Raw genomic sequence first — 14,957 nt, forward strand, 5'->3', positions numbered from 1 at the left:
TAGTAATCTGTGGCCAGTGGATGGGAGGCCTGAGGACCATCTCTTACCTCCTGGCATCCGCATCTCTATTAGCTGGTCCAGTGTGATGTCATTGTATCGATGTGGCGCAAATGTGACGTCGCGCAATGCCGGATCATCAAAAGAAGATCTGAGTATGCCGAGAGGAAAGAGATGGTTCTCAGGGCTCCAATGGCCACAGATTACGGATGTGGCCGCTATACTGGGTCTTGTGAATCGATTTGCACCATCTTTTCTATTAACCCTTTAGAAACAGTAATCTCTTTGTCCACGTCAGCTGAACAGGAGCCCTGAGAGCGGCTTCTTGCGTCCCGACATCCGCAGCACCTCTTTAGATTAGCCGGCCTGGCATCACTGTTGCGGTGTAAGGCACAAATAGCGTTGTGCTTTCTGGCTATTCAGAAGAATAGCTGCAGATGCGATTTGCACTACCTCTACTGTAGTTATTATCTGACTAGATGGAGGCCCGATGCTATCGCATCGGGAGGGCGGTAATGTCACAATGGGGGCAGGCTTTGCAGCATTAAGAATCTCTCCCCCCATATGCTCACCCACCTATCCACTCTCTCTTTCCCCATGTGCTGACTTCTCCCATCTGTGCTCTCTTCTTTGATCTGTCTACCCCATGTGCTATCCCCCTTGTGTGCTGTCTCTCTTCTTCCTGTGCTGTGTTCTCCCCTCATGTGCTGTCCCGTTTGAGCTGTCTCCCCCCTGTGCTCTGTCTCCCTCTCCCCGTGTCTGACCGTGTACAGAACATACCACAGCTCTTGGGCAGGGGAGGAAGCAAAAGACAATACTGACATTACAGCAGGAGATCGCAGAGGATACATTTTGTGAGGTAAAATATTGTTTAAAAACAGTCAGTGAAATATTTTACCTCACAAAATGAATCCTCTGTGAACCCCTGCTGTAATGTCAGTATTGTCTTTTGCTTCCTCCACTGCCCAGGAGATGTGGCATGCTCTGCACACAGTCAGACACAGACAATATTTAAAATGAACGTTCATGGGAAAACCCCTTTAATGTGACCGGCTTCCTCTGCCTGTAGACATGTCGCGCATCTGCCACCGGGATCAGCCGAATGATTCACTGTGCCTTTGCCCAGGAATTTGCGCAGGTGCAGTGCGACGGTGTTCCGCTGGTGGTACCGCACAAGCGGCTGCGTGAGTGTGTGAGAATGTGTGTGAGTGAGTGTGTGTGTGTGAGAGTATGAGTGAGTGTGAGTGCATGTGAGTGTGTGAGTGCGTGTGGTGCGTACGGTGTATTGTGTGTGTGTGTGGGGCGACGGTGTCCCGCTGGTGGTACCGTGCAATAGGTTGGTACCAGCAGCAGTTTCCTACCGTCGCTTCCACTGACATTACAAATCACTTTTGCAGCGTTTATTGCAAGACAGGTCATTCATTTAGGATTTCATTGCGTTCGCCAGTTTGCGCTACCTTGCCGTACATACATGTAGAATTCAACAGTCTTCCCTAAAAGTTACATGCTATATATAACCACAACATGATTCTTGCTCTTATTATACAATGTCACATATTGAAAGCTGTGCTCCCGTATATCTAGATTGATAGACCTAGCCTTGCATTAGAATAACTAGCATGAAATGCCATAACAAGCAATATTAATTTAAGAGCCGCAACCTTGTGACATGTAGAATGGATGTGTTGGATACGGCTTCACGCCGGGAATGCATTATCAGGAAATCACTATTTATCCATGGCTTTTGCTGTAAATTAACGGTTCGGGATGCTGCGCATAGACTATAGATTTTACTTAATAAGCTGTTTGTTAAAGGTGTACAGGCTAAATTACAAAGAGTGCAGTCCTTGGAAGGGAAAGCGGTTTGTGGGGAATTTACAATATTAATATTCTATTTCTATTAATAGAGTACTGTTAAAAGGCTATTATCTAATATTTTATTTTATGGTGACAAAACTAAATTAATCAAGGTGTATATTTGGATCTTCTGAGTAAGAAGTGAGTTCTTGATTTTTATTTTATTAGTATTATATTTTACTTAAAGGGTTTGCCCCATAAGCAACATTTATCCCCTATCGACATACAGTGGGGAAAATAAGTATTTCATACACTGCCGATTTTGCAAGTGTTCCCACTTAAAAAAGAATGGAGAGGTCTGTAATTTTTATCCTAGGTACACTTCATCTGTGAGTCAGAAAAAATCCAGAAAATCACATTGAATGATTTTTACATAGTTGATTTGCATTTTATTGCATGAAATAAGCATTTGATACAATAGAAAAACAGAACTTGATATTTGGTATAGAAAACTTTGTTTGTAATTACAGAGGTCAGATGTTTCATGCAGTTCTTGACCAAGTTTGCACATATTGCAGCAGGGATTTTGGCCCACACCTCCATACAGATCTTCTCCAGATCTTTCAGGTTTTGGGGCTGTTGCTGGGAAACATTGATTTTCAGCTCCCTCCAAAGATTTTCTATTGGGTTCAGGTCTAGACACTGGCTAGGCCACTCCAGGACCTTGAAATGCTTCTTAAGGAGCCCTGGCTGTGTGTTTCAGGTCATCACCATGCTAGAAGACCCATTTTAATGCTCTTACTGAGAGATGGAGGTTGTTGGCCAAAACCTAGCGATACATGACCTCATCCAACTTCCCTTCAATATGGTGCAGTCATCTTGTCCCCTTTGAAGAAAAGAACCCAAAAAGTAAGATATTTCCTCCACTATGCTTCACGGTTGGGATGGTGTTCTTGGAGTTGTACTCATCTTTCTTATTTCTTAAACACAGTGAGAGGAGTTGATACCAAAAAGTTATATTTTGGTCTCATCTGGCCACATGACATTCTCCCATGCCTCTGGATCATCTAGATGGTCATTGACAAACTTCAAACGGGCCTGGACAAGTGCTGATGTGAGCAGGAGGACCTTGCGTGCCCTTCAGGATTTTAATCCATGACGGCGTAGTGTGATACTAACAGTAATGTTTGAGACTGTGGTCCCAGCTCTCTTCAGATCATTAACCAGGTTCTCTTGTATAGTTCTGGACAGATTCCAGACCTTTCTCAGAATCATCCTTACCCTAAGAGGCAAGATCTTGCATGGAGCCCTAGACCAAGGAAGAATGACAGTCATTTTGTGTTTCTTCCATTTTCTAATGATTGTGCCAACAGTTGTTCCCTTCTCATGAAGCTGCTTGCCTATTACCCTGTAGCCCATCCCAGCCTTGGGCTGGTATACAATTTTGTCCATGGTGTCCTTAGACAGCTCTTTTGTCTTGGCTATGGTGGAGAGGTTGGCGTGTGATTGAGTGTGTGGACAAGTATCTTTTATACAGGTAACGAGCTCAAACAGGTACAACTAATACAGGTAATGAGTGCAGAGTAGGAGGGCTTCTTAAAGAAAAACTAACAGGTTTGTGAGAGACAGAATTCTTGCTGGTTGGTAAGTGATCAAATACTTATTTCATGCAATAAAATGCAATTTAATTATTTAAAAATCGAATAATGTTATTTTCTGGCTTTTATTTTTAGATTCTGTCTCTCAGAGATGAAGTGTACCTACGATAAAAATTACAGACCTCTCCATTCTTTGTAGGTGGGGAAAACTTGCAAAATCGTCAGTGTATCAAATTCTTATTTTTCCCACTGTATGTTCAGTGGAGGTCTGCGAGAATGGAGGTTCGGTAGTGTGCATGGGCGACCACATCTGGATTCAGAGTCTACAGTTGCGGTGATCAAACACTATTACTCCCACAGAAGTTAGAGAGTGCTGGTCAATCATTTGCACTCTATGTGCACAGAGGCATGAACAATTGATTTCAGGATCTGTGGGTGCCCCAGCAGTCAGACCCTCACTGATCATAAATTTATCATCTATCCTGTGGACACAGTAGGTGATAAAATGTTCATTTTTTTTATTATATTGTATGATTGTTAAAAATGTCTGAAACCCGACAACAAGGCTGCAAAACATTACCCACTCTAAGACAACGTAGGCTAAATTAAGGATTGACCATCTCATATAACACATGTACATAATGCTTATAGAAGGCACAGATCCAGATGGTGGGAGAAATTTTAATGCATCCATAGGCAGTAGTTCAAAGTTGGTCATTGGCAGATTATTATTATTATTATTATTTATTGTTCTAGCGCCATTTATTCCATGGCGCTTTACATGTGAGGAGCGGTATACATAAAAACAAGTACAATAATCTTAAACAATACAAGTCATAACTGGTACAGGAGGAGAGAGGACCCTGCCCGCGAGGGCTCACAATCTTCAAGGGATGGGTGATAATACAGTAGGCGAGGGTAGAGCTGGTCGTGCAGCGGTTTGGTCGATCGGTGGTTACTGCAGGTTATAGGCTTGTCGGAAGAGGTGGGTCTTCAGGCTCTTTTTGAAGGTTTCGATGGTAGGTGAGAGTCTGATATGTTGTGGTAGAGAGTTCCAGAGTAGGGGTGATGCGCGAGAGAAATCTTGTATGCGATTGTGGGAAGAGGAGATAAGACGGGAGTAGAGAAGGAGATCTTGTGAGGATCGGAGGTTGCGTGCAGGAAAGTACCGGGAGACGAGGTCACAGATGTAGGGAGGAGACAAGTTGTGGATGGCTTTGTATGTCATGCTTAGGGTTTTGTAATGGAGTCTCTGGGCAATTGGGAGCCAGTGAAGGGATTGACAGAGGGGAGAAGCTGGGGAATAGCGGGGGGACAGGTGGATTAGTCGGGCAGCAGAGTTTAGAATAGATTGGAGGGGTGCGAGAGTGTTTGAGGGGAGGCCACAGAGCATGAGGTTGCAGTAGTCAAGGCGAGAGATGATGAGGGCATGGACTAGGGTTTTTGCAGATTCTTGGGTGAGGAATGAACGGATGCGTGAAATATTTTTGAGTTGAAGTCGGCAGGAAGTGGAAAGGGTTTGGATATGTGGTTTGAAGGAGAGATCAGCGTCAAGGATTACTCCGAGGCAGCGAGCTTGTGGGACTGGGGAGAGTGGGCAGTCATTTACTGTAATTGATAGGTTCGTAGGGGGGGTCACGTGAGATGGGGGAAAGATGATGAATTCTGTTTTGTCCATGTTGAGTTTCAGATATCTAGTGGAGAAGAAGGATGAAATAGTGGACAGACATTGAGGGATTCTGGTTAGTAGGGAGGTGATATCTGGTCCAGAGATGTAGATCTGTGTGTCATCAGCATAAAGATGATACTGAAAGCCATGAGATTCTATGAGCTGTCCCAGGCCAAAGGTGTAAATAGAGAACAGCAGGGGCCCAAGGACTGAACCTTGTGGGACTCCGACAGATAGGGGGCGAGGTGAGGAGGTGGTGTGTGAGTGGGAGACGCTGAATGTCCGGTCTGTTAGGTATGATGAGATCCAGGAGAGGGCCAAGTCTGTGATGCCGAGGGATGAGAGGGTCTGTAATAATAGGGAATGGTCCACTGTGTCAAAGGCAGCCAACAGGTCCAGGAGGAGGAGGACAGAGTAGTGTCGCTTGCTCTTGGCAGTTAAGAGGTCATTGGTGACCTTAGTAAGGGCAGTTTCAGTGGAGTGGTGTGACCGGAAGCCAGATTGTAAGCGGTCGAAGAGGGAGCAAGAAGAGAGATGGGAGGACAGTTCAAGGTAGACGTGTTGTTCCAGTAGCTTGGAGGCGTATGGGAGAAGTGATATAGGGCGATAGCTAGATACAGAGGATGGGTCAAGAGAGGGCTTTTTGAGGATAGGTGTGATGGAGGCATGTTTAAAGCTTGAGGGGAAAACACCAGTTGTTAGTGATAGGTTGAAGAGATGGGTTAGGGTTGGGATGAAGACTGTGGTGAGGTTTGGGATGAAGTGGGATGGGATCGGGTCGAGTGCACAGGTGGTGAGATGTGATCTTGAGAGTAGAGTGGAGAGTCGATCTTCTGTAATGGTGGAGAAGTTGGTTTTGAAGGTGGAGGGCTGGGAAGTCGGGAGGAAGGGCTCTGGGGGTTGTTGACCAAAACTGTCCCTGATGTTATCAATTTTCTGCTTGAAAAATGAGGCAAAGTCTTCAGCTGAGATGAGTGGGGAGGGAGGAGGTGCTGGGGGGCGGAGGAGAGAATTGAAGGTGTTGAATAACTGTTTAGGGTTGTGAGACAGGGAGGATATGAGAGATGAGAAGTAGGTTTGTTTAGCTGTGGCGAGTGTGGTCTTGAAAGTAGTGAGGGACTGTTTGAATGCGATGAAGTGCTCGTTGGAGTGGGATCTTTTCCATCTGCGCTCAGCAGCCCTGGAAGCTCGCCTCAGCTCTTTGGTCAGGCTGGTGTGCCAGGGCTGTCTGTTGATTTTGCGAGTTTTGGTATGTGTAAGTGGGGCAGCGGATTCCAAAGCTACAGCTATTGTGGTGTTATGTAGAGCGGCAGCGTCATCCGCATTGTGTAAGGAACTTATATCTGTAAGAGGGAGGAGGGATTCAGAGAATGAGTGTAGGTCAAGGTGTTTAAGATTCCTGCGAGGGTGTGAAAGTTTGTGGGGTGGGGATTGTAGACATGGAGTGAAGAGGGAAGAGAATGTGAGCAGGTTGTGGTCAGAGAGAGGAAGAGGTGAGTTAGAGAGGTTAGATAGGGAGCAGAGGCGGGTGAAGATGAGGTCCAGTGTGTGGCCATCTTTGTGGGTGGCTGTAGAAGACCATTGAGTGAGGCCGAAGGAGGAAGTGAGAGATAGAAGTTTAGTGGCAGCTGAGAGGGAAGTGTCAATGGGGATGTTGAAGTCGCCCATGATGATAGTAGGGATGTCCGCGGAAAGGAAATGAAGTAACCAGGTGGTGAAGTGGTCAAAGAAGGTGGTGGCTGGCCCTGGGGGGCGGTAGATGACAGCCAGTTGGAGGTTGGAGGGGGAGTAGATGCGCACAGAGTGCACCTCAAAGGAAGGGAGGGTAACAGAGGGTGGCAGTGGGATTGGGGTGAAGGAGCAGGTATCTGACAGGAGAAAACCAACTCCTCCACCATGTTTGCTGCTGGGGCGGGGGGTGTGAGAAAGGTGGAAGCCGCCATACGAAAGTGCAGCAGGAGAGGCTGTGTCAGAAGGGGTGAGCCAGGTTTCGGTGATGGCGAGGAAGGAAAGTTTGGTAGTAACAAAAAGATCATGGATGTAGGAAAGCTTGTTGCAGATCACCTACTGTCTATGAGAGCTTCCAGGGAGATGATGTTGGTGGAGCGAAAGATCCGGTGGTCTTTTTGTTCGGAGAGGAGATCAGCAGCTGCTAGAGGAGTCTGAAAGTGGTCCTCTCAAACAGCATACAGGAATGCTTGGTGGAGTTAACGGAGATGTCCCACCAACACAGTTCATTTTAATCAATAGATCTTGGAAATGAATAATAATTTCCACAATTGGATGTGTTTAAAAAAATGTTCCTGTGCTGAGATAATCTTATAAATGTGCCCCTGCTGTATACTGTGTAATGGTCGTGTCTGACCGAACAGGAATATGGTCTGATCATACCACAGCTCCTGGGCAGGGGAGGATGCAAGAGAGTATACAGATATTATAGCAAGGGATCACAAATAATTCTTTATTTGACGTAAAACATTTTATGACAACAGTCCGGGAAATGTTTTACCTCACAGAAAGAACCAGCTGCAATCCCATGCTGTATTATCTGTATACTCTTCTGCTTACTCCTCTGTCCAAAAGCAGTGGTGTGATCAGGCCAAGTTCCTGTACGGTCAGACATAGCCATTACACAGTACACAGCAGGGGCACATTTATAAGATTATCTCAGCACAGGAACATTTTTTAAACACATCCAATTGTGGAAATCATTATTATCCAAGAAGTATTGACTAAAATCAACTTTAAAATTAACTTTGTTTGTAGGAAAACCTCTATATGTTCCTGCGTATGGGAGAGTCGGGAAAAAAGTTAGCTATAAGTAGAGATGGGTGAACCCGAACAGTAAAGTTCCGTGTCCATACCGAACACCTACAGTTCGTGCACGGACCCAGAACACAGACTTCACCAGGCAGTCTGTTTTACTGTTCGGGTTAGGCTATCCCAAACACCAGGTGTTTCTCACGTTGTTATGTGCATAACAGCACGAGAAACACCGGAGGCTTCGATTGGTAGTGAGATTAATATCACCAGTCAGAGCGCTGTGGTTTTCATGCTGTAAGATGATAGCGTGAACTTGCAGCTGTGAACAGAGGTAAAAAGTTTACCTCTGGTCACTGGCGTCAGCTGATGGGACTACTACTCCCATCTGCCTACGCCTGCTGCGCTAATAGCAGCGAGTGCAGGCGGCGGCTGATGACAGTATTCATCAGCCGGCGCCTGTGCTATAAATAATTACAAAAATAAAAACGGTATGTGTTCCCCTGTATTTTCGATAACCAGCCAAGCAAAATTGACAGCTGCAAGTTGCAGCCCTCAGCTTTAGCAAGGTTGGCTATCAAGAATATAGGGGTTCTCACGCAGTTTTTTTAAAAAAATTATTTAAATAAATAATTACAAAAAACGGTGTGGTCCCCCCAATTTTGACAACCAGCCAAGCTAAAACACACAGTTGGGGCTGGTTTTCTTAGACTGGTAAGGGGCCATGAATATTGCCCCCCCAGCCTACAAATAGCAGCCCGCAGCCACTCAGAATAGACGCATTAGATGCGTCAATTCTGGTGCTTTGCCTGCCTCTCCATTACTAAGCCATGGGCTTGATGTCTCCGGACAATACAAAGGTGACCTCAACCCCTCAAATATGGACCTCAATTGCCACCGCCACAGGACAAGTAGGAAGAGCTGGGCAAAGAGGCAGAATTGGCACACCTAAAAGATGCGCTTTTTCTGGGCTGCTGCGGGCTGCTATTTTTAGGTTGGGGGTTAATGTCCATGGCCTATTAGCAACCTGAGAATACCAAACCCCAGCTGTCAGCTTTAGCAAGGCTGATTGTCAAAAATGGGGTGGACTCCACGCCATTTTTTTAAATTTTTTATTTAAATCATTTAAAAAAAACAGCATGAGGACCCCTCTATCCTTGATAACCAACCTTGATAACCCGCAACTGTCAGTTTTTCCTGGCTGACTATCAAAAACACAGGGGAACCCATGCCGTTTTTTTTAAATTATTTATTTAGAGTGCAGGCACCAGCTGATGAATTCTCCCATCAGCTACTGCCAGCTCTCGCTGTTATTAGTGCAGCAGGCGTAGGCTGATAGGAGTAGTAGTCCAATCAGCCGATGCCAGTGACCGAAAGTAAACTTTTTACCTCTGATTACAGCTGCGGGCTCACGCTGTTATCTGACAACACGGGAGCCGCTGCTCTCTGACTTGCGGTAATGATTTTACAGCCGATCAGAGGCAGTGTTTGCCTCGCTGAAACACTGGATGTTCAAGCCCCCATTCAAGTGAATGGGGTCCGGGTACTGTTCTGGTACCTGAACCAAACTTTTTTTCACTGTTCGGCCGATCCTACTGGACCCGAACTTCCAGGGGTTCGCCCATCACTAGTTATAAGCAAAACAATTGTTCGGCTGATAGCTATCAAATGTGTATAGCCAGCTTTTTTCCAGAGGGAAGAAAAACTATCTACCACCATATGTTATCATTCTCGAAGTCATTACTAAGTTTTAAGTCACTCCTCAAAGTTTTAACAGTACACACAGGATAGAATTGTCCCAGTTGGGAATATCTTGTCGTGGTGGGATAACTTTCACTCTTTTTTGATAAAAATAATGTTACCTAACTACCCCATGTTATTTACTTTATATGTAATATTACTATTTAGATACAGGAAAAATATATATCTTTGCACCGTCATTGCCAGTAGATATAACTACTTGGGCACCCATATTTCGGTATATTTATCAGAGTTGTTTGACTTGAACTTTGGCCAATTTTTGTCCAGATTGGAAGAGGATCTTAATTTCTGGAACCGTGGAGAGTTCTCCAGGTTTGGCCGGGTTAACATCCTCAAAATGATTGTGTTGCCTAGCCTTTTGAATTTACTACAAACTATCCTGATATATATCCCTTCCTCCTTCTGGATGAGGGTCCAATGTAAATTCAGCCACTTTGTTTGGGTCAGCAAGACACCCAAGAATTCGTAGTACCGTTTTGGTGCTTCCAAAGGATTTGGGTGGTATAGGTTTGCTGGACTGCCGAAAATACTATCTTGCGTCCGCCCATGCAAGAATCTTAGATATTCTGCACTGCAGAGAATCTAAACTATGGGTACGTATGGCCTATGAGTCTTGTCATACATTAGTTTCCACTCTACCATGGACTTTGCCCATTTTCGCCCAAAATAACATCTCTATTCCATTTAGTTCCAGGCAAACACTCAAAACTATCCACATTGCCAGTATAATGGGAATTCTAATTGACCCATTAGGACTGTTATCCCCAATAACAGATAACTTAAAATTCCCATCCGGTGTCTTTTCAAGTCTTTTTCTGGGTAGCTCCAAGAGAAACCACTTACGTCTTTATCATTTGGCCCCCCCTGAGAATGTAGTGTTCCCCTCTCAGTTTATCTAGGTGATCGTCCATAGAAAGCGAGATATTCTTTTGAATATATTCATCTAGGGCATTTCTGTACGTTTGACAATCATTTAGAATGGGTGTGCCTCCTTTCTTCGTTTGAATCCCTATGTATGGCTCCCACTAACCCTGTACACGCAATCTCCGATATCTTTAAGCTTCATTTGGATAGTGATTGGGAAATGCTTCCCCCTTTTTGTAAGGCGTGAGAAAGGGAGCTCCATCAAACCTTTACAAGAGAACAATGGTATAAATGTTTCCTTCTCTCTCATAAATCTAATGTAGCCACTAAAGTTCAAGAAACTAGATGTAAAATGGTATCTAGATGGTATCGTGTTCTTTCAGTCTTATAGAAATGGTTCCTGGGAGTATCCAACTTGTGCTGGCGATGTGGGGCCCATGTGAGTTCGATGTTGCATATATGGTGGGTGTGCCCGGCCTTGACGGCCTTCTGGGAGTGTGTCCATACAGCAAAGACAGGGGTGTCAATCCCTAAACGTTCGGAAGCAATTCCACTATTTATGTTTCCCATGTCGAAGAGTGCTTTCATGAAATCGTTCGTTATTCGAGCACTTCTTCAGGCCACCAAAGTGGTAATTCCACGACATTGGAAGTCTCTAGACCCGCCTTCGCTAGAGGAATGGTTTGGGGAGGTGGCAAGAGTTCACTGGATGAAATCCCTGATAGCCCATACAAAAGAGGCAGCTAACAAAGTGGCCGCAAAATGGTTTCATTGTGAATCCACCTTCTCCTCAACAATGTACCAAAATATGCTAAGATAATTGCTACATTATCCTTTTAAGATGTTTGATATGTCGGTATCATAGTTCATGCTCCGTCTGCATTAGTGATTGGTCCTCATGGTCCCTATAAACATTTCTTCTCTTTTCTCTTCTCCTCCTTGTTATTTAGTTTAACAGGTTGTCAATTTTCTTTTGCAAACTACTATTGATACCGTATAGAGTTTTTTGTTTTCATGTAACTAAACTATTGTCTATTTAAGTAGCTAATATGCCATATGGTATCTTCATATGAACCTGTTGATATGATTGTTTTTGTTTTGTATTCTAAAAACAATAAAAAATGTTGAGAGTCCTCAGTGGTTGATACCTTTTAATGGCTAACTGAAAAAATGGTAACAATTTTCAAGCTTTCGAGACTACTCAGGTCTCTTCATCAAACACTATATTATTATATTCTATGCCTGATGAAGACACCTGAGTAGTCTCGAAAGCTTGAAAATTGTTACCATTTTTTCAGGCTATGACAGCTCTGATTGCGTACACCTTGTCGTGGTGAGATGGCTTTTACGCTTTTTTGATCAAAATAATGTTAACTACGTACCCTATGTTAGTTACATGTACTATTAATATTGCTCAATTACTTACTAGAGAGTATATGCTCATTTTGTTTTCTTGGAGCGTTTTGTCTGGGAAAGCGCCACAGAGTGAACGCGCACTTACACATTACTCATTTCTTTGGTTATCATCTAAGTCTATGTCTGACCTTAAAGAGCACAGAAACCTGATTATGAATATCTTTGTCTTGGCTGATATCACTTGCAATCTTTTAAGGGTTTTTACTGAGCTGGACATTGATTTACATCATAGCCCTTAAAAAGCCATCATAGCCAGTAAAAAGATCTAGTCAATTTGTAAAGTAAAGTTGTCCTGATTATCGGATTGCAGAAGCTACTAAAAATGTAAAAGATAAGTGGCGCTATGGCTGCTGCGGTGAGTGGCGCCTCTCGGTCATACTCGCGGTTCTCTTTTGAATACTGATGTTTGAGAAAGGTCACGTTATCTGACTGACAGGTCACATTTTTGGATCTGCCTAACAAACAGCACAACTATACTTTGCAATCTGAATAACAGTTCTTACTCCACCGATATACAGACCAGTTACGGACATTGGCATACAGCTTGCCTACCTACAGGAGGCACCGGGGACACCGTTCTTTTCTTCCTAAAGGAAAGCGGTTTTGCAATGTATAGAATGTTAATGAATTAGTCACATCTAGAATGTTAAAAATCCTGTGTCTAAAAAAGAAAAAATAAATTGTATTTTCCACCTCTAAAACTGATGAAATGTGGCCTTCAAGTAACAACCATCTTTACATCTCCCATGTCAATACAATATAATAAAAATGTGTGTGCAAATAAGCTTGGCGACACGTAGCAGAATCCACAAACCTTTTCTTGCACGAAATCCATAATGTTCTTAAAATCCAAGTCATCGTAATAATGTTTCAGTCCAGCTAGTATATTCGCATGTGCAAATTTTTTCATCTGTGAAATATAAATAAATTAATATTTATGTTTTATCAAGAGTAGGTTGTAGATAGTAATACTAATTATAACCGATGGCGCCCCTATTCTTGGTTGCAACTGTTCACAAAGATCATGATGACATGGGCACTTGTATGTCACAAAAATCTTTTCTTCTAAAATAAAATTATTTCAAAATGACTTCCGTCGGCATCTAACAATTCCTTCCGATAATACAGAACATATATAGTAATTCAGACAATGTGATGTGGACACACACAGCTCCATTCATCATATGGGCTTATACTTTCCATGTATAGATATCTTAACCCCTCTTCTCAAAATATAATGAAGCCCAAACTCCCCACCCGTCAGTCACCCTCAGGCTTGAGATTATGTCATATCCTGAATTTGTCTGCTTACCGTATATTATTCATAAGTTTGCAGCTATTTTTACTCTGTCCTTCAGGGATAGAGTCTGCACTGCTTAGGACTGCAAAACTTTCATGGCGCGAGGTGATCTAGACCCAGTCCTGAGAATTACCGATGCATGGAAAAGAGTTTGCTTCAAAGTGATAAAGGAAAAACTTGCCCTAATATTGAGAAAAACTGTAAATGACCATGTTATTAGAGACACCCAGTAGAGCACTAAACTTTCAAGTCCGAACTATCAGGACTGAAGGAACTTATCATGGCAAAGATTTCACTGGATGCTGAACTTGTTAGGCTGTGTTCACACACAGTGCTCTTTTCGTGTTTTTTCCCGCGGATTTGCCAAAAAATCCGCGGGAAAAACGCGAAAAAGAAGCTTCCCATTCATTTCTATGCATTAAGCACTTTTTGTGCACATTGATGCGCTTTTTACCGCGAAAAAAAAAAAAAGCGCATCGCGGTAAAAAACGCAGCATGCTCATTAATTTTGCGTTTTTTTCCGCGTTTCTGGCTTTTTCCATGTGTCTAGAAACCGCGCAAAAATCGCGGTAAAAACATGCCGAAAAAAACGCGCGGTTTCTGGGAAGGGAGTCCTGTTTTTCAGCAGAAAATTTCTGCTACGTGTGCACTTAGCCTTAGAGAGAAATATTGGCTCATGGACATGACAGCTTCTCAAAGATGCAGTCAAAAATCTCAGCACCGAAAGGACTGCGGTCCTTCCGTCGAGCACATACATTTCAGGAGCAGCAGTGTCGGCCTTTCCAGCTTCTCAGAGATGCCACCAGCTACAGGGACTAACGCTCTACTTGACCCTAGAGATGCTTTATAGGGAAGCGAATAAAACATGTTCCTGGAAGCAATAAATGACTATATAAACCTTGGTGCATTGAGCACAGGGCTGTGGAGTCGGTAAGCCAAACCTGTGACTCCGACTCCTCAATTTCCCTTACACCGACTCCGACACCAACTCCCCGACTCCGACTCCCACATATATTGCTTATATTTAAGTGAAAAATGTATTGTAGTACAATGTGAACACCAGACATTTCATCATTTCTATGATCCAATAATCAAGATATTTAGGTAGAACATATCTATTTATTGGAATACAACTTTAGAACACAAAAAACTGTAATAAATTGTAAATATGTAATACACTGTATAATATCGATTACATATATACTGTATATATATATATATATATATATATATATATATATATATATATAGTAAGGATTCTGACTCGCTTAGGTGCGGCGGGAGTCAAACATGAGGCACGTTCCTTTAAAATTTCACAGGGTTTATTACTCCATAAACCAGAGACAGCACATAAACAGTCCTTAGCTGGGCTGTGTTCCCTCAGGTCCTGTGCACACAGATCAGGGCAATGTCCAGAGCAGCGCTCTATCTGCAGCCGCAGACACAGGAAGGCTTCTCCTTCCTTGGAACACAGACCACTCTCTGTAGTGTCCCACCTGGACACATGGAAGTCTGTCCACACTCTGCCAGACCTCCTCACAGTCTCTCTCACATGTGCCAAACACCTTAATTACATAGCCCTGTAACCACACCCATAGGTGAGGTATGGATCACATGAGCTGGTCACATGGTCAGGACTTCACCACATGTCCTGAACATACACATATCTTCAGGCAAAACGGAGTACATTCCGCACCCAGTGCACTAAATGACATCTTTAGTGCTCATGTACACTATAGGCAAAATACTCCGGGTTGCATCGCAGGGAGCATCCCTCCAAGTGACATATCTCCCA

The 14,957-nt window shown here is 43.5% G+C and overlaps 1 protein-coding gene across 1 annotated transcript in view; it reads right to left on the reverse strand.

The window, feature by feature from the left end:
* Nucleotides 1-14,957, reverse strand: part of LOC141084363 (tetraspanin-15-like) — a 277,985-nt gene that overhangs the window by 76,116 nt on the left and 186,912 nt on the right. Inside the window, exon 4 of the mRNA XM_073569064.1 lies at nucleotides 12,677-12,772. Coding sequence (XP_073425165.1) covers nucleotides 12,677-12,772 — 96 coding nt within the window. The remainder of the gene's footprint in view (nucleotides 1-12,676; nucleotides 12,773-14,957) is intronic.

This window comes from Dendrobates tinctorius, unplaced genomic scaffold (assembly GCF_039654945.1).
Source record: "Dendrobates tinctorius isolate UK_male_01 unplaced genomic scaffold, ASM3965494v1 ptg000022l, whole genome shotgun sequence".
NCBI classification, from domain to species: Eukaryota; Metazoa; Chordata; class Amphibia; order Anura; family Dendrobatidae; genus Dendrobates; species Dendrobates tinctorius.